The sequence below is a fragment of the Hyperoodon ampullatus genome, assembly GCF_949752795.1.
Source record: "Hyperoodon ampullatus genome assembly, chromosome: 16".
Taxonomy (NCBI): Eukaryota; Metazoa; Chordata; class Mammalia; order Artiodactyla; family Ziphiidae; genus Hyperoodon; species Hyperoodon ampullatus.
This window is the reverse complement of record NC_136929.1, coordinates 31,663,642-31,690,035: the sequence shown is the minus strand read 5'-3', so window position 1 is coordinate 31,690,035 and position 26,394 is coordinate 31,663,642. Positions and strand designations below refer to the sequence as shown.

The following is a 26,394-nucleotide window of genomic DNA, read 5'->3' as shown; positions in this document are numbered from 1 at the left end:
CAGGAGCAATGCTAATCTAATCTAATCTCTCATTTTGAATTAATAGTGTCATGGTGAAGCAATTGTTAATATGTTTCCATATTTTTGTCCTGCCCCTTTTCAATCTGTTTTTTCAATTTGTTCAAGACTGCCTCTTGAACAATCTTGAACAAATTTACTGTGGTTTCTCCCATTGGTTGGAATTAGTACCATTTACAAATATGAATAATTTCAGTCTGTAACTCTCCTCCAAATTATTTATAATACATATGTATGACCATGACTCAGAGAACCCCACTATTTTCCTTCTTTATCTAGGGAAATATTCATGGCTTCATCTTCACAAAAAGGCAACCCTCTCATTCCATGGTGGTTCCCTTCTTAAAATAAATCTTGTTTTACACTTTATTGAGTTTTTTTGAAGGCCTCATATCCATGTTTTAACATTTTTATCACTAAATCACAGACATTATTCTTGACAAACTCCAATAAATAGCAGGATTTTCCATTATAGAAACCATGTTACTTTTCCCCCAAATAAATTTGTATCCCTATGGCTCTTCACACAAGAAAGGACTATATAAGAAAAATTTATAAAGATAATATTATTGTAAAATGTTTTCGTCTATTCCATGCCATTTAACTCAGCCTAAGAAATAAACTATTTAGGGACTTCCTAAATAGCGCAATGGTTAAGAATCCACCTGCCAATGCAGGGAACATGGGTTCTAGCCCTGGTCCAGGAAGATCCCAAATGCCACTGACCACTAAGCCCGTGCGCCACAACCACTGAGCCTGCGCACTAGAGCCCATGAGCCACAACTACTGAGCCCGCATGCCACAACTACTGAAGCCCTGCACGCCTAGAGCCCATGCTCCACAGCAAGAGAAGCCACCGCAATGAAGAGTAGCCCCTGGGCTTCCCTCGTGGCACAGTGGTTGAGATTCCACCTGCCGATGCAGGGGACGCCGGTTCGTGCCCCGGTCCGGGAAGATCCCACGTGCCACAAAGCGGCTGGGCCCATGTGGCCGCTGAGCCTGCGCGTCTGGAGCCTGTGCTCTGCAACGGGAGAGGCCACAACAGTGAGAGGCCCGCATACCGCAAAAAAAAAAAAAAAAAAAAGAGTAGCCCCTGCTCCCCACGACTAGAGAAAGCCCGCGCTCAGCAATGAAGACCCAACACAGCCAAAAATAAATAAATTAATTAATTAATTTTTAAAAAATTTTAAAAGGAAAAAAAGAAATGAACTAAGTGACTTTGTCAAATGTTAGGTAGTATTTATGTGAAATTCAGTCTTACAGTAAATGTTTATTGAACACCTACTATGTGTTGGGCATTGTTCTAAGCTCTGGGAATAATCAGTGGATAAAACAGACAAAAATTCCTGCCCTTTGGAGCTTATGTTCTACTGGGAGGAGAAACAAGGATTTGTTCCAAGTAAAATGTATTCTCAATTAGAACTTAAGTTGTATAAAGAAAGTAAAGCAGGAAAGAGGATAGCGACTATTACTGCCTGTAGTTCTAGCCAAATGGGCACAAGAAGGACATAAAATGAATGCCATGGTTCTTGTATATCTTCTGAAAGTGACCAAAGCAGCAAGGAAAGTGGCTGTAGCTTGAAAGTCCCACATGAACAGAGGTGCCCGGGTAGAAGCAATCAGATATTTTTAGCATGGAAGAATGGCTATGAAACATATTTCTTTGTGGTAAATTGGCCACATTTCTTTACTGTTTGTCTGTGTGCATATACATGCAAGCTTTTAGTCCACGTTCTTTATTTTGGGAATAAAGGGTAAGGGAAAGGAATTCTTATCTCTTCACATTTTGGGCTAGTCTTACATAATACTGCTTTCTTTTCTGTTATCAAGAGGCAATGGTGAATATTGGCAAAGCACATGATACTGGAGCCAGACACACTGGGTTAAAATCTCATTTTTGGTAACTTACAAGTTGTATAAAGTTGGATAAATTGTTTAACCCCTCTGTGCCTCATTGTCTCATTTGTTAAATATTAAGTTCCAAATAAAATGTTTTATTGAAATTTGATCAAATGAGTGGATTACTTTTAGTTTTGAAGACAGATTGTTTTGTAACATTTAATACAGAAAAAAAAAACAGAAAAGCAAGGCAGAAGGAGAAACAGTAACTTTTAAAAACAAAGACTTTCTGAAAAGACTACATACTGTATGGTTCCAACTATATGACATTCTGGAAAAGGCGAAACTTATGGAGACAGTAACAAGATCAGTGGTTGCCAGGAAATAATAGACAAAGCTACAGGGGATTTTTAGGGCTGTGAAACTATTCTTTATGATATAAACAGTGGATACATGGGATTACGGTTGGTCCTCCATATCCATAGATTCCGCATTCACGGATTCAACCAACTGCAGATCAAAAATATTCAGGAAAAAGTCCAGAATGTTCTAAGAAGCAAAACTTGAATTTGCTCACACCAGCAACTATTTACATAGTATTTACATTGCCTTTGCAACTATTTACATAGTATTTATATTGTATTTGCAATTATTTACACAGTATTTACATTGTACTAGGTATTATAAGTAATCTAGAGATGATTTAAAGTATATGGGAGGATATATGTTGGTCATATGCAAATACTATGCCATCATATATTTTCTTTTAATTTATTTATTTTATTTATTTATTTTTGGCTGTGTTGGGTCTTTGTTGCTGCGCGCGGGCTCTCTCTAGTTGCAGTGAGTGGGGGCCACTCTTCATGGCGGTGCACGGGCCTCTCACTGCAGTGGCCTCTCCCGTTGCGGAGCACAGGCTCCAGGTATACAGGCTTCAGTAGTTGTGGCATGCAGGCTCAGTAGTTGTGGCTCGCAGGCTCTAGAGCACAGGCTTAGTAGTTGTGGTGCACAGGCTTAGTTGCTCCGTGGCACGTGGGATCCTCCCAGACCAGGGCTTGAACCTGTGTCCCCTGCATTGGCAGGCGGACTCCCAACCACTGTGCCATCCAGGAAGCCCAACCATCATATTTTATATAAGGGACTTGAGCATCCTCGGAAACTAGTATCCATGGGGGGTCCTGGAGCCAATCCCCTGTGGATACCAAGGGATGAGTGTACATTTGTCAAAACCCATAGAATATACAGCACCAAGAGTGAACACTAATGTAAACTGTGGACTTCTGGTGATAATGGTGTGTCAGTGTAGGTGCATTAATTGTAACAAATGGTGATGACTGAGGGGTTGTGGGAAGGCAGAGAATATATGGGGCTCTCTGTACTTTTGCTTAATTTTGCTGTAAACCCCAAACTGCTCTAACAAAAGAAAAAAACAGACATGAAAGAGAATGAAATCTGAGAACCACAGAGAAAAGATAGGAGGAAAGGAAAGGAAGGAGCGGGGAAGATGTCAGTGACTCACTTTTCTGTGAAGGTAACTGTGGCCACCTTTTGTCACTTGTGCGATTGGGCAGTCCTTAAAGCTATTTTTGTTGGTAGCAGGAAAATACCCGCAGGAAAGTAACATTGTCTAGAGAAAAATTAACTTCTTGACATAGGCAACAGAACTTACTTTTTTGTAATGTTAAAGAATTTGGGAGAGACTTCATTTTCTCTGTGTGTCTGTGTGTATTTCATGTGGTACGTCACTCCTTTGTGAAGTTAGTGTTACATATTTAATGGATGCACACTATGTAATGTGACTGGACATGAGGAATGATTAAATTGTTGATGGGTGATAGTTTCATAAAGATTTAAAGTGAAGAGGCTGTTGGAACAAACAGTATTCATAGGTAATATGTGACATAATCAAAACACAATACCAGAAATTGCCCTTAACATGTATAAATTATCATTAATTATTGTCATTCTGTCTCTTATTTTTTGAGGTTCTGATGTAGAATTATATAGAAATTAACATTTTTATTTTAGTAATATGAACATATATTTACTATACAAAGGGCTGATTCATTACGTGGACAAAACATTAACTTTAATTGTAGTAACAGCTCTGTGTCTAACCTTGCCAAGTGCTTAAACCAAGATGTCTTTGTTATAGTTCATTCTGGAAAAAAATTCAATTACATGGATCCAGGACAATATACTAGAATTTATTCTTAAACCATCTTTTTAAAGGTTCACATACCAGGTCATATGAATGTGTGTGTGTGCACGTGTGTGCACCAAATGCCAGCCACCACTGAAGAAAAACAATGACTTATTTATAAATTATATTCTGTTTACACATCAAACAAATATTATAATTGTTTAAACTTTTTCCCTTACTGGTGTGCCTTGATAATTCATAAATGACTATAATTTTTTTCTGTCAAGAGCTATTACAAATCACACTGTAAATCCCTCCTTCCCCATCAGCATTGTTGTACAAGTGAACCACATTAAAATGAATTTCTCAGGGGCAACTTTGAGGGGGAAAGAAATTTAAAGCACTTGAACTTGAAAATTCCATTCTCTGACGCTAATCACCGGTCCTTCCAGCTCTCCCAGTCCTTCCAGCTCTCCCAGTCCTTTCATTCCCAGTAAATCTGTGCTTTATTTGTACTCATTAGGAGTCCCAGACTCATAAACTCTTCGCATTTCCAATCTGTCAAGCCCTTCCTGGCTCCACTTTGCCTCCTAACCCAGCCTTGGACCTTATCAACCATCTGAGCACTACATTCACGAGCACTGGCCATTGCTTTGTTGCCAGATTCATCCATCAGGCTTTTCTTGACACTCCCACCTTTAGCCTAGTATCTTACAATCAGGTAGTTACTCTATCAACATTTAATGAAAGGGAGGAGAGGAGAGAAAATTCTTTGATTCTGTGTTAACGTACTGAAAATTTCTTGTGGAAATTTGTTACTTTTGCTGCTTGGAAGCATAACAAATTCATGTTGTTGAACATCAACAAGGCCCTCATTCCTGTTGCCCGGTATTTATTTTTCTGTATCTATCCTATTTCCCGTTATCTTTATTGCAGGTCACTTCCACTTCCCAAAACCATCAATTCCATCGTATATCTTTTCATTATTACAATTAAATCATCCAAATTTATCTTTCTTGAGTCTTTTTCACCCAGGGATTTTTTAGTCTCTTCACTTACTTTTTTTCCCCTGTGGTCCCTCTTCAAAAGATGAGCGCGAGCGTGCGTGTGCGTGTGTGTGTTAACATACATAACTTTCAAAACTTAACTGTTCTCTCTGTTCTTAATTCCTTCTGCTCTCTCCCCTCTTCCTTCAGCTCTGCCCTTCCTCAGTGATCACCAGTGACTTCCTAATTGTCAGTATTCTCGTCTCAGTCCCCTGATCTATCTGTGGCATGACATTATAGATATTGTAGATATTCTAGAAATTTTCTGTCCTCTCTTTGCTTTGTGACACCATTCTCCCTCATATGGCTCTTTAGTCTTCTTAGCTGATATAGTCATCTTCTAGACCTGGAATGTAGGTGTCCCTCATTGTCTGCCCTTTGCTCCGTTCTTACACCTCAGTGGTGATTCTCAAATGTTAGTGAGTTTAAGAATCATCTAAGATTTTTGTTGAAAATGTAGGTTTCTAAATCCTGCCCTCAGAGATCGTGATTAAATAGGTCTAGAATGAAGCCCAGGGATCTGCATTTTTAACAAGCTATTCTTGTGACTCTAATAAAAGTGATACAGAAAAGAAATAATCCTCTGCCCTCCTATGTACTCCTGTGACTTCAGTCATCACTTCCATGCTGATTACTTTCAAATATTTTAACATCCTCCTCTCATGACTTTCTCCTTATTATCTGGACCATACTCAGGACCAGCGCAGGGCTGACAATCAATGAGTATGCACTTGCTTTTGGTTATTAAAATAATAAAATATTTGCACAAACACTTGTAAACAGATGTTGCCCTCAGCCCACAAGTGTCATTCTGCCACCACTATCTTGTCTGTCCTGGTCCCTCTCCTAAGATCTTCTAGACCTCCCCATCTTCTGGCAACAAAAAAGTAACACCTGGAACCACAGAGTTTCTTCAGGATCCTGCCCCAGTGCAAAGGCTGACATCCTAATTGGTTGAATTGTATCCATTAAATATTATCCCTGTTGAAGATGACGATGTCATTAACCATATAGGGACCTAGGAGAATAAGCCAGCTTTAATGTGGAGGATGGCAAATTCAGCATGTGAGATGGTTTATGTGCAGTACTTTTAAACCTACTAGAATAGTTGAATGGAGTGGCCTATAACAAGTCCAAGATCACAAGAGCTGTGCCTTCCAAATTTGACTGATCATCAGAATCTAAGGCCCAACCCTGAGAAATTTTGATTCACTGGGACTGGGGCAGGGCCCAGAAGTCTACTTTTTAACATTTCCCCCAGTGCTTCTGATGATTAGCTGAGTCTGAGAACTACTGCTGTGGACTGAGAACACAGAAAAGTAGTACCAAAGTATTGCCCCTACTGGACCTCAAATAGGCATTTTCCATTCCATGGCACAATCAGAAAGATCAGGCAACAGAATATGTGGGTTTTTCAGCACAACTAATTACCACTACTAGAAGGTGTCACTTGTATATATTTTAAACACAGAAAGCAACTCAATGTTAAATTCCATTCAACAGAATGCATTTTGTCCCTGGTAAGAAAGAGTACCATTTCTAGGAGTTTCTCTGAAAATAAACTCCACAAGAAAAAAAAATCCCACTTTTAGGAAAAACACAACAAATTGTAGTCACCTTCATATGTATTTTAAATTTAAGAAAACACATGTATTATAATCAGGTGTTGCTTTTCTCTGAATCATGTGTACAGTTTATTGAAACAAAGGAGAAATAACGATTCTGTAAAATGTTGTATCATGGGTTTGGTCCTGAATCATTCATTACGTATATGATTCCTGAGTCACTAATTACTAAGGCTTTATAAGGAAAAGATTACTAACAATAGGCAAAGTGAACGATTGTGAAGCTTTTTTTAAATACTAATGATTACAGTTACAGAAAGATTTTTTTAACCATATTGGAGGAATTAAATTCTCTTAAGTTACACTGATTTCAAAAATAGATATTAGCATCACTTTTCACTGAAAAATGTACGTGTACTTTTCCCTGAGGAATGAAATGAAATTTGGGGGATTTAGAAGCTCACAGGTTTATAAAGAAACATTCTTAAAATTGACAGCACTATAGAAGTTTTATTATCTAGAGAGTGAGAAGTTTGTAGGTTGTATAGTAGAAATACATTCTGAAAGTAAGGCTTTTGACCCTTAATTTTGTTATAATACTAAAACCTAATATATGTAATTGCTGTAATGAGAAAAAAACAAACTAAAATAATTAAGACTAATGACTGCTGTTATATTTTTTATGTAACTGAAGTTAGGTTTGATGAGTTTAAACATGGCTCATTCTAGACTACAGCTGACTACAATTTGAAAATGCCCTTAGTTGTTTCCTACCCCGCCCAATCCCCCCACCTGCACCCCGGACTATTCTGCACTTCGAAACACAAAACAACTTGCCAGTTCAGTTTATTCAGTTAGGGTCAGTTCTGTAAAAACAAAGTCAAGGCAATTGTTTGATTTAATTGACTAGTGAAACTGGTTGTACAGGTAAGGAGAACTTTGTTTTATTTTTGTCCAGCTGCATATTTGAATGTTCATAAAGTAACTTAGTAGAGTAATAAGATTCCAGTGACATTGTAATAGATTTTAAAGAATGATTACCAAAGCAAGGAAAAAGGACACTGAAACCCAAACTATAGAAAATATTTATGGTATTTTTTTCTTTATGGCTGTCCTTTCACTGCAATGAATTGTGTCCAAAAAAAGTCTTCTTTCCTTTCACTATTCATTTCTTATTCTTTGAGGAATTTTTTCCTGGGCTATACTTAATACAGCCATAACAAAAATGTCTAGTATAATTTAGATGAATAGTTTACATAGCTTTTATAAAGTGGTCCTCAAACTGTGTGCAGATATCCTCTAACAGTTGGTCAGCCACCTCTTGGCTTCACTCTCCTCCTCACCTACCTGGACCTCATGGTTGATCATTTTCACAATGAATGTTTCTGCCTTTGATTCTTTCTGCCTTCCTCTCTACCTTCCACTATACCCATCCTGCTCTTCTCTCCACCTTCAGCTTCGAGGCTGCTAGTAACTCATTATTTTTTTTCCCTGTAAGAGGAAGACCAAAAAACTTACAGTGCTACAGACTTCCCTGGTGGTGCAGTGGTTAAGAATCCGCCTGCCAATGCAGGGGACACGGGTTCGAGCCCTGGCCTGGGAAGATCTCACATGCCGCAGAGCAACTAAGCCCATGCGCCACGGCTACTGAGCCTGAGCTCTAGAGCCCATGAGCCACAACTACTGAGCCCACGTGCCACAACTCCTGAAGCCTGCACGCCTAGAGCCCGTGCTCTGCAGCAAGAGAAGCCACGGCAATGAGAAGCCCACACACCGCAACGAAGCGTAGCCCCCGCTGACTGCAACTAGAGAAAGCCCATGCGCAGCAGCAAGGACCCAACACAGCCACAAATAAATAAATTTATTATTTATTTATTTAAAAATTGCAGTGCTAAAATAAATATGTTTAGATCTTAATTTGAAAAAAAATGTATAGAACCTGTAAATGTAGTTTATTTGAGAAGGAAACAAATCATTTCTTGTCCTAGAAAAACAGCAAATCTTTAGCCTCAAGCTTGTTAGGGGTTGTAAAGGAAAGAGGAAAAAATACTTTTTTCATGTAAAAAGCTAGAATTTTTTTGTCAAAGAACATTTAAGTTCATAAAGCAGGAATTTTATAATTTTTTATTCTGCATAATAAAATACTCCCTTCCCCACCTCCTCGTCCTTATAATAATAGATATCCACCACTTTTGTTCTTATTGTTCAGTTTTGCATATCCAACTTTAGAATACCTTTTTTGAGAACTTATTATGTACCAAAGTAGGGGCGTCCTGATACTGACAGTGCTGTCTTTAGTCCTATTGTAGCATACATTTCATATTTGCTTAGGAGAAAAAGAGTAAACACAAAGAAACAAAAAGAAAACTAAGGTTGGGACTTCCCTGGTGGCCCAGGGGTTGGGAATCTGCCTGCCAACACAGGGGACACGGGTTTGAGCCCTGGTCAGGGAAGATCCCACATGCCGCGGAGCAACGGAGCCCGTGCACCACAACGAAGAGTAGCCCCCGCTCACCGCAACGAGAGAAAGCCCGCACGCAGCAACAAAGACCCAACGCAGCCAAAAGTTAATTAATTAATTAATTAATTTTTTAAAAAAAACTAAGGTTGTTTGAGTATATAAAATGATAAAATCCTTTAGAAAGAACTTTGGTCTTATGTGTCAAGAGTATTGCATAGTTATACCCCTTTAACCTTAGTGCATCTTCTGTTCTGAAAAAATTTAACAAACAAAATATTAAGAAAAAACATCTAGGGACTTCCCTGGGGACGCAGTGGATAGAACTCTGAGCTCCCAATGCAGGGGGCCTGGGTTCAATCCCTGGTCAGGGAACTAGATCCCACATGCATGATGCAACTAAGAGTTCACATGCCACAGCTAAGGAGCCAGCAAGCCACAACTAAGGAGCCCACGTGCTGCAACTAAGGAGCCCTCCTGCCGTAACTAAGGAGCTCGCCCGGCGCAACCAAATAAATAAATATGAGAAAAAGATAAAACATCTACAATACAAAACTAGTTTGTTTTAGCATTATTTATACTAGTCAAAAGTTGATAGCATCTTAAATGTTTACTAGTATAAACAATGTAATTAAACTGTAGCACATTGGCTTACTAGACAGTTTTGTAACCATTAAAAATACAAAAATATAAATGAAGGTATTCTAACAGCTTGGAAGAATGATTATGATATAAGGTAAAGTAAAAAAGAATAATATAAAGTTGGACATAGTATACAACATAGTATATATACAACTATATACATAGTATACAACTATACTAAGTTGTACATAGTATATTAACATTGAACAATCCAGAAAGGAACTAAAACAATTTCATTTATAAAATAAAATAGAAATAAATTTTATCAAAGGGGAGAAAGACTTGTACACTGAAAACTACAAAACATTCTTGAAAGAAATTAAAGAAGACCTAATAAATGGAAAGACATCCCAGGCTAATGGATTACAGGACTTAAGATTGTTTTTGGTTGGTTGGTTGGTTGGTTGGTTGGTTGGTTTGGGGGTTTTTTTCTTTAATTTTTTAAATTGAGGTATCACTGATTTACAACATTGTATAAGTTTGAGGTATACAACATAGTGTTTCACAATTTTTAAAGATTATACTCCATTTACATTTATTATAAACTATTGGCTATATTTCCTGTGGTGTACAATATATTCTTGTAGCTTTTTTTTCTTTTTTTTTTTTTTTGGCCGCTCAGCTTGTGAGATCTTAGTTCCCCATCCAGGGATTGAACCCGGGCCCTCAGCAGTGAGAGCATAGACTTCTAACCACTGGATCGCCAGGGAGTTCCCCCTTATTTATTTTAGACCTACTAGTTTGTATCTCCCCTACCCCTCTCTTCCCCCTCCCTCTTTTCCCTCTCTCCACTGATAACCACTAGTTTCTTTTCTATATCTGAGAGTCTTTTTCTTTTTTGTTATATTCACTGGTTTGTTGTATTCTTTAGATTCCACAGATAAATAACATTATAGTATTTGTCTTTCTCTGTCGGACTTATTTCACTAAGCATAATACCCTCCATCCATGGTGTTGCCAATGGCAAAATTTCATTCTTTTTTATGGCTGAGTAGTATTCCATTGTGTATGTGTGTAGGGGTGTATATATATATATATATATATATATATATATATATATATATACCACATCTTCTTTATCCATTCATCTGTTGATGGACACTTAGGTTGCTTCCATGTCTTGCTTATTGTAAGTAATGCTACTGTGAGTATTGGGGTGTGTGTATCTTTTCAAATTAGAGTTTTCATCTTTTCTGGATATATGCCCAGGAATAGGATTGCTGGATCATATGGTAGTTCTATTTTTAGTTTTTTAAGGAAACTCCAGACTGTTCTCCATAGTGGCTGTATCAATTTACATTCCCACCAACAGTGCATGAGGGTTCCCTTTTCTCCACATCCTCTCCAACATTTGTTATTTGTGGTCTTTTTGGTGATAGCTGTTCTGACAGGTGTGAGGTGGTATCTTACTGTGATTTTGATTTGCATTTCTCAGATGATTAGCAGTGTTGAACATCTTTTCATATGCCTGTTAGCCATCTGTATGTAGAAGACTTAATATTGTTAAGATAGATAACAGTACCACCCAAAACAGCTTACAGATTCAGTGCAGTCTGTATCAGAATCCCAAAGGCATGTTTTTGCAGCAATAGAAAAACCCATTCTAAAATTCATGTGGAATTTGAGGTGACCCCAAATTGCCAGAACAATCTTAAAAAACAAAAGTTGAAAAACTCATACTTTCAGATTTTAAAATTTACTGTGAAGTTACAGTAATCACAACAGTGTTGTGCTGGCTTAAGGATAGACATATAAGACTGATGGAATAGAATAGAGAGGCCAGAAGTAAATCTCGCATATATGGTTAATGGTTTTTCCAATAAGGTTGCCAAGACCACTCAATGGAGAAAAGACAGTCTTTTCAACAAATGGTGCTGGTAAAATTGGATACCTACCTGTAAAAGATTGAAATTAGACCCATGTCTTACACTATATACAAAAATTAACTCAAAATGGATCAAAGTCCTAAATATCAAAAAGAAAAGTATAAAACTCATAGAAGAAAACATAGGAGAAAATCTTTATGACCTTGGATTTAGCAGTGGTTTCTTTAAAATGACACCAAAAGTATGGACAACAAAAGAAAAGTAGGTAAGTTGGATTTCATCAAAATTAAAAACTTTTGTGATCCAAAGGGCAGTATCAAGATAGTGAAAAGACAACCCACAGAATAGGAGACAATATTTGCAAATCATATAGCTAATAAGGGCTTAATATCCATAATATATAAAGAACTCCTACAATTCAACAGCAAAAAAAAGAAAAAAAAAGACAGCCTAACTAAAATATGGGCAAAAGACCTGAATAGACATTTCTCCAAAGAGGATATACAAATGGCACATAAAATAACTGTTGGCGAGGATGTGGAGAAATTGGAACCAACTGCATTGCTGGTAGGAATGTAAAATGATGCAGCCACTATGAAAAACAGCTGGCAGTTCCTCAAAAAGTTAAATATAGAATTATCATATGACCTAGCAATTCCACTCCACTCCTAGGTAGATACCCAAAGGAATTGAAAACAGGGACTCAAAACAGATATTTATACACCACAACATTAGTCACAATAGCCAAAAAGTGGAAACAACACAAGTATCCACCAACAAATGAACGAATAAACAAAATATACTCTAAACATACATTGGAATATTATTTAGCCATAAACAGGAATGAAATTCTGATACATGGTACAACATGGATGAACCTTGAAAACATTACAATAAGTGAATTAAGCAGACAAAAAATGACAAATATCATATGATTCCACTTACATGAGTTATCTAGAATAGGCAAATACAGACAGACAGAATAGAGGTTTCCAGGAACTGGGGGATAAGGGGAGTGTTTTTGCTTAATGGGTATAGAGTTTCTGTTTGGGTTGATGAAAATGTTCTGGAAATAGATACTAGTGATGGTTACACATCAAGAATGTACTTAATGCCCCTAAATTGTACACTGTAAAATGGATAAAATGGTAAATTTTATGTTGTTTATATTTTAAACATAATTGTTTAAATTTTTAATTATACATAGTGATTTAGGTATGTAAATTATACATAGTGGTTTAGGTACATAAGTAAAGATGGAAGGGAATATGAAGACATGAAAAATTACTAAATTATCATGTGATTATATTATTTTGAGTAGAAATAAAGTTCAAATAAAAGTTTCATTTTTAGCTAAAGAATAGTTATATTGATTAATAATTTTTAAAACCTTCAAATTTATACAGGAAGAGCTTTTCAGAGTAATTCATATAAGGGAGAGTTGGTGTACTGTATCTGTGCTAGAACATTTTGAACAATTTTAGTTTCTTATAAAATTGTCTAGATTTTAATGAAATCTGTTTTTCTTTAGCTTGACAGGGCAAATTCTCTGTTAAACCAGACTCAACAACCTTACAGGTATCTCATTGAATCAGTGCGTCAGAGAGATTCTAAGATTGATTCACTGAAGGAGTGTATTACCCAACTTGAGAAAGATGTCAGGTAAACCATCTACAAATCTTTTATTTGAGTAATAAAGGCATTGTAAGCACAATATTGCTATAGACGAATTCAAGTTGGAAATTGTGAAGAAAAAATTGAAATAACGAAGGGGGTCTTAAATGTAATGAGTTCAATTTCTCTTAGAAAAACTAAGTCACATCACATTAAGGTGTTCACAAACAGATAAAATGTACACATTTACTTAGATTCATGTTGACTTTACCAAGGAATTTTTAAGCTTTTCTTCCACTGACCCAGGTAAACCATGAATTACCTCGATGTAAATAAATTCCTTTCACTTCCTTAGATTGAAATTGTTTTCTTACATGACACCTTATCCAAAAGACTTGCTCCGCCGAATAATCATTCAAATTCTTTACCTGTTCATCTATATGATCATTTTAGTCTTTTTAAATAACAGTAGAAGAATGATGCTATATGAAGAAAGAGGTTTTAATTCATGGATGCTTAGTTAGTTGGCTTGGTATTAGATTTTAAGATTATTTAGAATAAGTAATTAGATAAATTATCAACCAATTTATAAAGGTAGAAGCAAAGAATTAGATGGGAGAGAAAATTCTTAAATTAAGGAATTAGAAAAGGTAGTTTATTGAAAAGTATAGTTATTGGAGAAGATAGCTATTAAATTCAGGTTTCCTAAGATATACAACCAAAAATATAAAACTGCTGGTAATTAACTCCAAACTGTGAGTGTTCTTTTTGATAAATTAGAGTAGTTATCTTTTCCTCTCGTTTCTACCCCACCAAAATAATTGGTCCAAAACTTTATTCCTGATCAGAATTTTTTGACAATATAATAAAGTAATTTTAAATCACATTTATGTGTTAAATGTCAACATAAATAACAATTTATTTGTAGATTAATTTTAAAGTTAAAATTAATATTTAGAATATTCATAACCAGCATTAATTAATCAATTCAGTGAATTAATTAAACAGTTCTATAAATAGCTGTTGGGAGCAATAGAAATTATGTCTCATCATTCACTGGAGACTTGGTTATCTTAAGGAAATTGAGGAAAGAACCCCAAAGAGAACCTTTTCTTTCCATATTATATATTTGATATATTTGAAATTTTGTATAGTGTTTTGTCTTACCTTTGTAATCTTGGAGCAGGGATATATAAAAGGCCTGTGGAAAAAATTACCTCTTTCACGGTTACCTTCAAGTAAGTTTATTTGAATATTTATTTTACTAAGAACTAGGAAAGCTGAAAATGTTTAATATAGAGAAAAATAATAGCCAGCTACAGGAGAAAATTGTAATGATGAACAAATTCAGCCCTAGAGAAATTCAGCAACTTGTCATCTAAAAACATATTAGTTTTGTGATAGGGCCAAAATTTGAATCCAGATCTGTCTGCTTTCTAATTCCATACTCTTAACCATTATGTTATACTGCCTCCCTATGTTCTAATCTGAATAAGGGATAATTTTTCTTTAACTAATGTAATTAACGAAGAGAAGCAAAAAAAAATAAAGTGTAGAATAGTGGTTAAAAGGAAGGCTTTTAATGAGTTGATAATTGTTGAGGCTGGGTGACAGATACATTGTTATAGTTTCTCTCTTGAAATATTTCATAATAAAAAAAAAAATTCCCTATCTGCATTGTCCAATATGGTAGCTGCTAGCTACATGTGGGTATTGGGCATCTGAAATATGGTTAGTGTTACTGAGGAACTAAAATTTTAATTTTATTTGAATTAAATTAATGTTAATTTTCATTGCCACTTGTGGCTAGCTAATAGCTATGGTATTGGACCCTATAGCCAATTTTCTCATCTGTGAAATGAGAGTGGCACCAACAGCACCTAATTCACATGGTTATTCAGAGGATTAAATGATATAACCTTTGTAATATATATAGCACTATTCCTATACATTGTTAAAAATGCTTTTTAAATGTTTGCTATTATTAGTATTGTCTTATATTTAACACATTTTTATGTTGAAAATTATCTTTGAAGTGAGAAATAACATTTCTCAAAATATGCTGAATTTTGACAAAAATTAGGACTCCCTTAATTACAGCAACAGTAATCACAAGAACTATGCCAATTATGGAATTAAATTAAAAAATATATATTTTGTGTGCTAAACATCTGAAGGCTTTAAAGCTGTCTGTGTCTCATATATTTATTGTATACTATTTTAGTGGATTCTGAACTAATATTTCACAGGATATGAAGTCTTGCTCTTCATTGAAGCAACTATCTTCTACTGTGGAAAGTTAAGGTGCTTTCAGTATTTTAATTATGGCTTGTGAGATGCTGTAGCTGTACCCTGATGACGTGAATGAAAGGATGTGATGCCATACAATACAATCAACAAGTCAGATACAACAGGTTAGATCACATTTCTATCTACCATCACCCTGACTCTGAGCCAACGGCATTTCAAATAGAGTAGAATTATCCTGGGCTTTGACTACATGTCAGCCTGATTTCTCTTCTCATGGTAAATGTGTCTGTAAAATATAGATATTAATGTGAACTTCAAGGGGTAGTTGTGAAAATTAAATGAAGTAACATATATAAAAAGCTTCCGTCACACAAAAGAAGCTCAGTAAATGTTACCTCCCTTCCTTTTGTCCTTCATTAATTTGAAATTTAAACATTCGATGATCCATCCAAAAAGATGACTAAGTGATTATGTTCCTTGATAATTCCTGTTTCTTTTTGCTGGGTGTGGATTTTAATTGTAAAGAATACTTAACATTAACTGATTAATTTGTAAATGTTTCTCTAGCTTATACAATAAAAGCTCTTTAAAGAACTGAATATAAATTTTATCATTTTCTTACAAAATAAAACAATATCACTATATCACACCCACAACTTACCAATTTAGCCATCGATACAATTTATTCAGTGCCTAGAAAGATTAGCGCAAACATGCACTAAAATGAAATTGTGATAAACATGTTAAAAGCTAACATTTGAGATATCACTACTAACTGTCATTAAAGTAATACTCTGTTCTAAAAGTAGTACTTTTAACTCTCCTCCACCAATCCATAAGAGACAATCTAGGTTATATTGTTTGATCTATAGTTCAGGACCAAAGGAAGCATGGAAAGAGAATAATTAGCATAAGTTTTCTTTCTCTGTTTTCAGTTCTCCATTTATCGTTAACTAGTCATTTAGGAAGAAAAGACTACTTAGGCGCTTATAAGGCTAGGCCAGAGTATATTGATCCAGGAAGTTAAAGAATAATATATCAGGAATATGTTTTCATATAGCAGGTGAAACAGCGCCATAAACATGAATTTCTGAGTAATAATTAACAGTGAATTGAACAATTATGGGTGTAATATACCATTCACAGTAGACGTGCTTATAAGGAGATTTGTTTTGTAGTTGCTTTATGAGTCACGCATAGAAGCTTTGTATTTTTAAAGGTAAGTTTCCACTGTTATGAAATGTCTTATGGAGACTAAACTTCTATTGAGTAATTACTGTGTGTGGAAGAACACAGAGTATAATAATCATCGTATTCAGTTTTAGAGACCCACGTGTTGAAGGTAGTCTCCCTTGTAATTTAAGAAAAAGAAGGCTAAGACTTTGAAAAATATATCCAAGTATTGTCTGTAGAGCCGACGTCTTGCAAATAGAACTGAGTTGCTTTGTCAACCAGTTTATCCACTTACCTTTTATTCCATGTTATATGGTTAGTTTTGTTATTCAAATATGGAGTACTTACTTTATTCTGAAAAAATTAAACACTACATATAAAGCACTTCTAATGAATTATTCAGTCAAAATCCTTTAATTACATCAACATTCCGTTCCTATTACACTACACTTTACTTAATGGGTCTATTGGTATTTGAGAGCCTACGTGTGTGTGTCTGTGTATGTGTTTGTGCGTGCACACCCATGTGTGTACTGCATGTGAGCACATGTTTACATTCTGTGTGTATGTGGGTACACGTATACGAACATATATATGTGCATGTATATGAACACATCTGTCCCTTGAATATTCCTATTCGTATTTACTGAACATTTATTTTCACTTTGAAAAATATTTTGGGGACTTCCCTGGTGGCACAGTGGTTAAGAATCCACCCACCAGTGCAGGGAACACAGGTTCGAGCCCTGGTCCGGGAAGATCCCAGATGCCACAAGCAACTAAGGCCGCACGCCACAACTACTGATCCCACACGCTGCAACTACTGAGCCCACGTGCCACAACTACTGAAGCCTGCACACTCTAGAGCCTGTGCTCTGCAACAAGAGAAGCCACCGCAGTGAGAAGCCCGTGCACTGCAACAAAGAGTAGCCCCTGCCCACCGCAACTAGAGAAAGCCCACATGCAGCAACGAAGACCAAACACAGCCAAAAAATAATAGAAAAATAAAAGAAAGAAAAAGAGAATGAAAAATATTTTGTCTTCAGTGTGATCCTAGCTAAAGATAGAATTTTAAAGTTACAGAAACACCTGATCTTTACCATGCTTTGGGGGACTCAAGCAGAACACAGCACTCAGTTTCCTTTTTATCATCTAGTTCGTTTCAACTCTTCGGCTCAGTAGGATCTCTGACGCCTAACTCCAAAAGTCAGTTTGTTTTTATGCTGAGCTGCTTACCTTTATTGACATTTAATTACTGTTTTCCTCTGATGACTGTTTCTCATCTAAATTAGTAAAACGATATAGCATTTTGTAGAGTTTTATGTGCTCAGTGTTTTATGTAATCATTCATTAGATAATTCACATGTCCCTTTGACATACATGAGTATTATTTTCCACTTTTACAGATGTGAAAACAGGTTCAGTGGAATGGTATGTGTCGTGCTTTATATCACACAGTTGAGTCAGTGGCACAGTTGGAAACAGAAGTCAGAGTTGCATCTAGTCTTTCTTCTCAGAGGACAAACTCTGATGCTTCCTTGGGGAAGTTCTCAATTAGTAGGAAGGAGGAAAATGTACATTTTTTTACTCTTGAGTCCTTGGAATTACCAGTGCTTTCAGAAGCACTACTACTATTCACTGAGTTTAAAAAAACTTCTCCCTAATATTTTGAAAATTGGTGGCGTTCTATTTTCTTAAAGTATAACTTAAAACATCTTACCTGTTCAGCAAAATAATTCTCATTAATTTTACCTATACAGATTTTGTTTTGACATTCAAGGAATTATGTTGCTTCAATTCAGTGTTGCTTTTCTTAATCCTTGTAGCGCTGGCTGAGTAGACTCATCCCATGGCTTTCAAAGAATATTTTATTTAATGGTTCTAAATATTTTTATATGTTGAATAATCAAACTCTGGACAGTATAAGACAGGCCTCAAATATTTATGTTTTAAAATATGAACATATCCTTACAATTAGGCTTCTCACCCTTTCCTATCAGAAGATAGGTCATTTCAAAGAGAAATTCACAATGCAGACTTAGAAGTTGAAGATTGAACTAAGAATTTGGAGACAAAAATTGTTTCCCTGAGGGCTTCCCTGGTGGTGCAGTGGTTGGGAGTCCGCCTGCCGATGCAGGGGACACAGGTTCGTGCCCCGGTCTGGGAAGATCCCACATGCCACGGAGTGGCTGGGCCCATGAGCCATGGCCGCTGAGCCTGCGCATCCAGAGCCTGTGCTCCTCAACGGGAGAGGCCACAGCAGTGAGAAGCCCACGTACCGCAAAAAAAAAAAAAAAAAAAATTGTTTCCCCAAGTTTACTGTAGATCAAATATCTGATTCATTTATCTCACTCAGTTATATACCTGGTAATTTAATATGTGATAAATTATAAAATACTACTTTCAGTTTTAAGGATAAATGTTGTAATTTGACTTTCAGTGTCTCAAATTTTAATATGGTGCCCATACGTACTTTCTTTTTACCTTTTATGTAAGTCCCACTTCATCTTTTTACATTTCAGGAGCAACCAGTCATCTTTAAAACACCAATTTTATGCCCCTACTAGGCAGGAACATATTTTCAGAAAGCATCTCAGTTGCATTGTCAAATAGTTGTGAAAAGAAAAAGTATTCTTATAAAATAGCTAAGCCAATGATTGAATCAAACATTGTAGTCACTGCTCTGATATCTTTATGAACTATAAATTTAATTTTTCTTTAATTCAAACCATCAGATTTAGTCTTTTGCTATTTATTATTTGTTAATTCAATTTGTATTAATATGACAACTTTTAAAAACTTGGTGGGTTTTTTTTTTTCCAGCAATTTAAATAAAGAAAAGTCAGCTTTACAGCACATGAAGAATCAAATGGCATTAGATTTGGAACAACTTCTAAATCATCGTGAGGTACTTTTTCCATTTTGTCATAATTTTTACCACCTTAGGCTTTTTCAAAATCATATTGGGTTAAGATTATTGGATCCCAGTAGTCTGTGTTCATTATGAGTTAATTCTTATTCCTGGAATGCTTCTTCTTGATGGTCCCTATTGCCTTGTTCATATCTCTGTCATTGAATTTCCATGTTAGCAATTATCTGTCTTATCCCTTTCTCCCTCTAGACAGTAAATTTCTTTTTTTTTTTTTAATATTTATTTGGCTGCGTCAGGTCTTAGTTGTGGCATGCAGGATCTTTAGTTGTGGTATGCGGGATATTTTAGTTGTGGCATGTGGGCTCTTAGTTGCAGCATGTGGGATCTAGTTATGTGACCAGGGGTCAGACCCAGGCTCCTTGCATTGGGAGTGCTGAGTCTTTTCCCCTGGACCACCAGGGAATTCCCTAGATAGTACATTTCTTTAGTGTACCTCTGTCTTATTCATCATTGTATGGCCAGTGCCTGGTGTACAATATTTGTATTGAACTTTAAAATTCATAAGTTTTCTTTTAATTTGTTCCTCACAAAAAATATTTTAAAGGTAATAGTATCCCTATTTTATAAAAGAAGAAACTCAGGTTTTGGTGGCTTCCCCAGAGCCAGGTGGTAACTAAGAGATAACCCCGGGTTTTTTTCTCATTTTTATAAGTCAGATTTATTGAGATATGATATATAATAAAATTTACCCTTTCCAGCATGTTTCTATGATTTTTGACTAATGCATACAGTTGTGTAACCATCACCACAATCAATATATAAAATCGTTCTATCACCCCAGAAAATTCCCTCTTGACCTCTTTGTAGTGACCCTTTTCCCCAACTCCAGTTGATCTGTTTTCTATCCCTATAGTTCTACATTTTTTCTTTTTCTTTTTTTTTTTTTTTTTTTTTGCGGTACACGGGCCTCTCACTGTCATGGCCTCTCCCACCGCAGAGCACAAGCTCCGGACGCGCAGGCCCAGTGGCCATAGCCCACAGGCCCAGCCGCTCCGCGGCACGTGGGACCCTCCCAGACCGGGGCACAAACCCACGTCCCCTGCATTGGCAGGCGGACTCTCAACCACTGCGCCACCAGGGAAGCCCAGTTTTGCCTTTTTTCAACAAAAGGTATTATCCTTTCACAGAATGTCAAATAGATAAAATTATTAGTCTTTTTTTTTCTTTTTTTTTTTTTTTTTTTTTGCGTTACATGGGCCTCTCACTGTTGTGGCCTCTCCCGTTGCGGAGCACAGGCTCCAGACACGCAGGCTCAGCGGCCATGGCTCAAGGGCTCAGCCGCTCCGAGGTATGTGGGATCTTCCCGGACCAGGACACGAACCCGCGTCCCCTGCATCGGCAGGCGGACTCTCAACCACTGTGCCACCAGGGAAGCCCTATTACTCTTTTTAGTCTCGGTTTTTTCACTTACCATAAAACAGATCAATCTATGTTGTTGTAAATATTAGTAATTTTTCCTAATTTTTATTGCTGAGTAGTATTCCATTGTATGGATATACCACAGTTTGTTAATCCATTCACCAGCTGATGGACATTTGAGTTGTTTTCATTTGGGAGTGCCTATAAATAAAGCTGCTGTACACAATTGTGTACATATTTTTGTGTAAATATAAGTTTCCATTTCTCTTGGTAAATACGAGGAGCAGGACTGCTGGGTCATATGGAAAGTGTTTCATGTTGTAAGAAACTGCCAGACTATTTTCCAAAGTGACTGTAACTTTTGCATTCCCACCAGCAGTGAATGAGAGTTCCAGTTGCTCTGCATCCTCGCCAGCAGTTGGTACCGTTAAGCCTAGTTTTTTAATCCATGAATTTTTTCCACTGTAGTATCACTGCCTTGTCTTAGCCATGTTTTTACCGTTTTGCTGTCCTAACAGAGAAAAAATGCTCAAAACAGATCATTGGTTTATGAGTATCCTGAAGACATTGTTTCCTAGTCTGGGAAAGATATATCAGGTATTTGGGAAGAAATTATTGGAAGGAAATTATTGAGAGAGATGAACTAGGGAATATTCCTGGAAGCAGCTCAAAGATGCATATCATCTAGAAATGGTGTCAGGGGAATTGGGTGAAGTGCCCAGAACAGCCAATAGATAACAGTTGAATAAGAATAACTTGATAAATAAAATTTTTTGAAAGTTAAAATCAGGGCTGAGACTAAGGTGAGGGCAGTCAGGCACTGAAGGCACAAAATAGAGGAGGTGACCCCTCTCAGAGGCATGCACAGTGCAGCACTAGCACCTGAGACCTTGCCTCACCCTAGTCAGGACCCTGTGAAAATGATCTAGTATGAATCATTGCTTCAATCAGCTAAATTTTCTCAGTTTCAATTAGTGATTCATAAAGAGACCAAATGAACATTTAAAGTGTTTCATTTTCTTTTTGCACTGGGCAGCTCTTGCTCTAACTTTTTAAGTGGTGTTACTTAGTTCTGGTAAGACTGTTTATGGTAATATGAAATGAGATCCCCACCTCATTTACATAGTTATCCAATATGTGTTACATGAAAAAAGAAAATGAGTGGGATAGTTCTAGGTTGACAATGCTAGGATAGTTGAGGCATGGCCACAGAAGATTTATTTTCTATTCGTGTTAGCTCAAAATTGTTAGCTTAAAACTCCTCTCACGTTGGGAGTTCAATTGTGGTTTTAAGGATTTCCAGGAATGATAAAATCCATAGTGGCCTCTTATTCTATAAACTTCTAGCATTTATACATTCAAAAATGGTTGTGCGTATTTGGAAAGTGTATTAGGTGATTTTTATTCTCTTCTTTAGAGAAAATGTATTAACCTAATAATAAAAAAAAAGTGAAGAGAGGGTGAGTATGGAGAAAAATAGCCTTTTTTAGTTTGCCTTTTCAGACTACAAAGCTCAGCTGAGATGAGTAAACGTATTAGGTTAAAGGCTCTGCACAAAAAATACTAACTGAAAGATGTGATCATAAATTGCATTGAGATCTCGTCTCTGTCCACGTCCGTCTGTTCTGAGTTCTCCAGCTTCTGTCCCTGTGTTCCGTGAAATCTTCGGGAAGCAGAGAGAAGGGGAAAGGGGCAAACTATCTCTCCTAACAAACTTCCTTCCATTAAGGCACAAGTGAACGTCATGACCTCTGCCTTCATAGAAGATCGGAATAAAATCTGGTGTCATTTCTCTTTGTTCCGTGAAACTATTTAAGGCAATCTACCGAGTACTTCCATTTATATTACATAATTTAGTCTTTGCTACAGTACGCTGAGATAAACATCATTGTCCTTACTTTTACAGACGAAACTGATGCTGATAAGAGTTAAGTAACTCAACCATACTGACTGTCGAAACTTTTTTTTTTTTCTGAAACAGAAGCTTATGATCTTTCTCCTTAGTCCCGTTTAGACAAAAATCTCAGGATGAATTACTGCTTGTGTGAGTTCCAGGAAAATTTTTGCCTCTGTAGATGAAGTTATATCCTTCTGTCTTTTTTTCAGAAAATGAAAACTATGTAATTTAATGTGCTTCCTTTTCGTCCTAGTTGCCAGAAAAGTCAGAGCTGAATATCTTATCCAGGTGTTGTAATCTTTTTTTTCTTTTCTTTCACTTTTGATGCTTCAGAATAACTTTTTCTTTGTCTTTCAAGTGGAAGGTAATCTTTTTTACCCTTAAATGTCTTCATTTATGCTAAGAGCTTTTAGGTATAAAAATATAAACTATAAATCTTAAATAATTAGGTTTTAAAAAGGTAAAGGAGGGGCTTCCCAGGTAGCGCAGTGGTTGAGAGTCCGCCTGCCGATGCAGGAGACACGGGTTCGTGCCCCGGTCCGGGAAGATCCCACATGCCGTGGAGCGGCTGGGCCCGTGAGCCATGGCCGCTGAGCCTGCGCGTCTGGAGTCTGTGCTCCACAACGGGAGAGGCCACAAAGGTGAGAAGCCCACGTACCACAAAAAAAAAAAAAAAAAGGTAAAGGAAAAGATTGATAGGATAACATTATCAGGGCTTCAAATTAAACATTCAGTTCTGAGTATACAAAATGTGATTCCTTAGAATGGCTTCTCTCTCGTTGAGCATACCTCTCAAGAGTCTTCTTTAATGGCCTTCATTTTTCATTCATTTTTATCCACTCATATTTGCCTTAATGAAACAAGATTTGCTGAACACCTTTGGAAATTTTAATTCTGCTTTTATTTGTATATATTTCATCATGTGTCCTTAGAATCTAAGCTTTCAAAAGTAGGAGAAGTATCTTTAATCAGCTATGTATCTAATAGAATACTGAGCATAATTTTAAGAAACTGGTATAAAAGTCTTTTTCTGATTTCTTTTGCAGATGTATTAGGGGGAGTGGTAAGAGCCCCACTTAGAAGCTATTTCAATATTTCATTGAGCAATAGGTGGTATCATGAACTAAACTGTTGATGATGGTGTCCAACAAGGAGGGACCAATTTGAAAACTATTTAGAAAGCAGAATCACTGCGCTTGGTGATTGACTGAACTTAGGGAATGATGAAGAGAGGAGGAATGAGAATTGATGCCCAGGGTTTTGTCTTGTATCCTGGGTTTATGGTGGTGCTACAAAGAACATAGGAGGAGTAGGTTTGGGAAAGAAGAACTCCAGAAAATATCTAAGTGGATATATTCAGTAGAGAGTTAAAAATGTAGGTTCTGGGGCTTCCCTAGTGGCGCAGCGGTTGGGAATCTGCCTGCTAATTCAGGGGACACGGGTTCGAACCCTGGTCTGGGATGATCCCACATGCCACAGAGCAACTAGGCCCGTGAGCCACAACTACTGAGCCTGCGCATCTGGAGCCTGTGCTCCGCAACAAGAGAGGCCACGATAGTGAGAGGCCCGCGCACCGCGATGAAGAGTGGCCCCTGCTTGCCACAACTAGAGAAAGCCCTCGCACAGAAACGAAGACCCAACACAGCAAAAATAAATTAATTAATTAATAAATTCCTACCCCCGACACCTTCTTTAAAAAAAAAAAAAAATGTAGGTTCTGGAGCCCAAGAACAAGAAGTTATCTGGAGGTAGAGATTTGAGAGTCAACAGCATAAAGGTGGTGCTTTACATGGAAGTAGATTAAATGAACTAGTAAGGGTATATAGCGTGAGAACAGAAAAAGGCCTAGAACAGATTCTTGATAAGCATTAATATTTAAGGGCTGGGCAGAGCAAAAAATGCTTATACAAAGAAGAGTGAGGAGTGACCAGAGAAATGGCAGGTGCATCAGGAAAAGAGTAGACCCACGTGAAGCCAGAAGCATTCAGGAGGGAGGAAGTTGTCAGCAGTGGCTTAAGCTGCCAAGGGACCAAGTCGAACAAAGATGAAAAAGAAAATGGTATTTGGATTTAACAAGATGTTTAAAAAAAAACAGTTTCAGTGGCACTAAAGGCAGATTGCAGTGAACTGATAAATAAGTAGAAGTTGAAAAATAGTAAAAAGAAAACTAGACAACCCTTTGAATAAGAGAATATAAGGTGATCAGGAAGGGAGCATGAGATCAAGGGCCTTTACCTCCCGGAGTTTGAGAGTATCCGGCTTAAATGGGGATAGGAAGGAACCAAACAGAGAGAGACATTGAAAGTACAAAAGAGAGAAGATGATCAATTGAGCAAAAGTGTTGGGAAAGGAGCAGATCCAGGGCGAAGTGATGGGATTTAACTTTAGACAGGTGGGGCACCTTTTCCATTTTGCAGGGGAGAAATCAAAATTACATTAAAAGTAATAAGTTAGTAGGTTTGGTGGTAAGAATTTAGGGAGTTCCCATCTAATGGTTGTTTTCTATTGGGCAAAACACGTGATAGGATCAGAGTTCTGAGGAAAATAGAAGTTTGAAATAGCTATGTAATAAATGAGTGATGTACATTACAGAAACAAATAATTGCCAAGATGAAATGTCATATATTTGTAGTACTGCCATTCTGTGTAATTTTTCTCTAGCAGCTTACACTCAGCATGCTAGGTGTAACCATGGAGAAGGTGGACAGCTGGATTGACCCAGAATTATATATATACTTGTTCAGCTCTCTTATTAAATTCTAAGGCTGGAATTACCCTTATATTCCTTACATCACCTATATTTTGAAATACTGTGGGAAAAGCCAGCAGTCAGACAGGCAAGATGGCTCTGCTACTTCATAGCTATGGATTCTTTTTTTTTGAAGACAATTTTTTAGAGCAGTTTAAAGTTCACAGCAAAATTGAGAGGAAGGTACAGAGATTTCCCATATGCCCCCTACCCCCGCCCCCGATGCACAGCCTCCCCAGAGTGTGGACATGTGGTACAAATGATGAACCTACGCCAACATGTCATAATCACTTAAAGCCCACAGTTTAATAGCTATGGATTCTTGAGACAATAATTTAACCCCTCTAAACTCAGTCTTCTCATGTATAAATAAAGGTAATATCTATTTTACAGGGTTATATGAGAATTAAACAATGTAGTACGTTCCTGGCATGTGACATTGACAGTAACTCAGTAAATGTAGGACCCTTCCCTCTTTTCCTTCCTTTTCAAGAGTCAGTTCAAATGTTATCTATTCTTTGAAGCCCTTCATAACTCAATAAAGAAAAACTTATCTTTTTTTTTTACTTCTTTCCCATAACTTTAAAAATACTTGTATTAATATTCCTATCACTATATATCACAATTACGCATCTGTCTTGCCAGTAGAGTGCCTAGTTTTCCTTTGTGTATTAGCCTTTAGCACAGTATTTGGTAAGTATTCAATTGAATGTTTGTTAAACTAACTGTGATCTTTTCCAACCTTCAATAATAATTGCACTAGAAGCTGTCAAATGGAAAGCATTAGAAACCAGCCTTTAATATATTCACATTCTCTCTCCTCAAAAGTAAATATTTGTGGAATATAAGAAATCTGTTTCTCAAACCTGAGATTCTTCTACCC

General features: G+C 36.8%; 1 protein-coding gene across 1 annotated transcript in view; it reads left to right on the top strand.

Moving 5' to 3' along the window:
* The window catches only part of PIBF1 (progesterone immunomodulatory binding factor 1), a gene marked incomplete at both ends in the record, with an annotated part of 195,897 nt that overhangs the window by 146,866 nt on the left and 22,637 nt on the right, over positions 1-26,394 (top strand). The window contains 2 exons of the mRNA XM_079721965.1: positions 13,069-13,199; positions 19,398-19,482. Of these exons, the coding sequence (XP_079578091.1) occupies positions 13,069-13,199; positions 19,398-19,482 (216 nt within the window). The remainder of the gene's footprint in view (positions 1-13,068; positions 13,200-19,397; positions 19,483-26,394) is intronic.